Here is a 2,419-nt window from a genome sequence, read left to right on the forward strand (position 1 = left end):
TTCGGCAAGTAAAGATGCATTCATTAAACCAAAAATTATTATTAATAATTTCTGTTGATCCTTTCGTCGTAAACTTGTGAAGGAAATTAAAATTAGGAAACCTCTAAAATTTTTTAATAAAATTTTGTTTGTAAGGTCCTTTTGAAGAATAAAATAGGTTTAGTAATGATTAATAAGAAATAAGCAAAATATTAATCTTTAATAAAGCTGTATTGCTCTTGAAGAAGGCCTAAGTAATGAGATAAAACGATTAAAATATTTTTCAATTTTAATTTTCTTCTTTTCAAATATTATGGGTACCAAATATTAATTTTGCAATTAAAATGCATTTTCCTCTTGTACAAATGCTTGAATATGAAGAACACGTAGAAGTAAACTTTTCCTTTGTATATCTTTAATTTGAGATCCCCCGCTGAGAAATTTTTAATCCTTATTCCGATGGACAATTATATTCAGGAAAATGTCAATCTCTGAGGTTGGTGTTTGATTCCATACTACCAAGAATGTAATAAAAACTGACGCAGGTTCCGGTGACCTTTTTCGTGCTTAGCGCCCAAATGTGCTTCACGTGCCAAAGAAGGAACTTTATAGAACTCATCAGTTGTAATTATCGAACTTTAATAGAGGCAGTTAATTATCTAATCCATTCTTCCATCGTTATTTCTCTTAATATTATCATCGTTGAAGTATTTTCAACAAAAAAAATAATAACTGGTTGTAATCAATACAATTTTGATAAAGTTATTTAAATTGTAGCACGACAGAGGAGCTCAATGTAAGAAGTAATTCCACCTTGTTTCTTAAACATTACCTGATGCCAAAATAAAGAAAATTTCAATTCAGTTTCTTCTGTCTTATGCACTAGATTAGCATCAATCATACCATTTTTTATAAATTCATTCTTACAGTTGCAAAAACCCTAATAAAAACAATAATCCCCTCTCTAAATAAAAATAAAAGAATGTCGATTTTCCTAATTAAGGTTTTTTACCTATTTACCGATGTTACCTGTAATACGATTGTTATTTAGGAAATGTGTAGATTTCCTAGGAAATGTGTCAAATATAATTTATTTCACACATTTCCTAGGAATTGTATACAATGACGGATTTCATACATTTCAGATAACATATTTATATACAATTATGTAGTACATTTACTACCAGTTGATATAAAATATGTAAGTGTCCTGGCACAATATATTTCCTTGCGTGCCAAACACGAATTTCAGCCGTTATATGAATAATTCTAGAAGAACTCCTTTGTTTCTAAACCTTTAACATTTGTAGAAATTACAGAAAAGTCTTTACAGTTTGCTTCGGTACCAATTTAGTAAGTATGCTTTGTTAATACAATATTTGACGACCATCTGACGAGATTAAGCACTTAAAATGGATTAGCTTGTACATTTGCTGTTTTCACCGTTACATTTCAGATCCTGAAAACGCTGAAGCGGCCGACATTCAACGCAAATTAGAAATGCTGAATAACATTATGGATCAAGAAGCCCGGGCCGAGCAAGCCAGGCGTCAAATGCAATACCTTGGCCACTGTAAGTAGCCCATAAATTTTCTTTAACTGCACCTACACTACAAGAAGTACCTACACACTTTCACATTTCTCTTCGAAATACGTTGTTTTATATGCCACACTATCTCTCCCTTTCTAAGCACCCTAATAAGCACACCCTTGTAATAGGGGTTTCTTTAATGTCATTAGCCTTCCATCCGTCTGAGCTGACGTGAGGATTAATTACTTATAAAGGCGTAAATTCAGTAGCGTGGACGACATTCTTTGTAATTCCTGATAAGCGGCGAATGCAAATAATTGTCTATTAAAACCCACAGTTCGTTAGCAATAAAATGCTAATTTAACTGGTCGGTGCGGCCCTGTAACTGTTCCCAGCGCATTATCGACCGTCTTACATTAATTGGATTTATGCCACGCTAAAGCGCGAGTACTGTAGCTTAAACTATTTGAGCGGCAATTTGTGAAACAGTAAGTATATTTAATATACAAAATGATGATGAAGACAAGGAAGTTTCGTCATAAAATCAGTAAAGATCTTTTTAAATTTATTTAGCTAGTCTGCATGAGTAGTATGCAAACTGTCTAAATGTCTAGTTTGACTGACATGCTTACGATTGCTCGCCTTAAAAGTCCCAATCATAACTTTATACATATCCGTCAAACTAGACATTTAGACAGTTTGCATACTATCCAATATCCACCAACTTTACAAACGAGACAAATAAACATATTAACTGTAACTAGGGTTGCCACCTTTTCAGGCTTTACATAAAGTATTTCTCGACTAAATGGTTCAAAAAAAAAGTACTCAGCATAAAAATAAAGTATTTTATTTTTTGTTTTTAAAAACATATTTTTTGTTACACCTAGCAGCCAGTAACAAATTGCT

General features: G+C 32.3%; 1 protein-coding gene across 1 annotated transcript in view; it reads left to right on the forward strand.

Annotated features, from left to right (window-relative positions):
* The first annotated feature begins 1,429 nt into the window (after positions 1-1,429).
* LOC108741630 (phorbol ester/diacylglycerol-binding protein unc-13-like) overlaps positions 1,430-2,419 on the forward strand; it is a 10,724-nt gene continuing 9,734 nt past the window's right edge. Inside the window, exon 1 of the mRNA XM_025975802.1 lies at positions 1,430-1,552. Within this exon, the coding sequence (XP_025831587.1) occupies positions 1,480-1,552 (73 nt within the window). The 5' untranslated portion in view covers positions 1,430-1,479. The remainder of the gene's footprint in view (positions 1,553-2,419) is intronic.

Source organism: Agrilus planipennis, unplaced genomic scaffold, assembly GCF_000699045.2.
Source record: "Agrilus planipennis isolate EAB-ADULT unplaced genomic scaffold, Apla_2.0 scaffold259, whole genome shotgun sequence".
In the NCBI taxonomy this organism is placed as follows: domain Eukaryota; kingdom Metazoa; phylum Arthropoda; class Insecta; order Coleoptera; family Buprestidae; genus Agrilus; species Agrilus planipennis.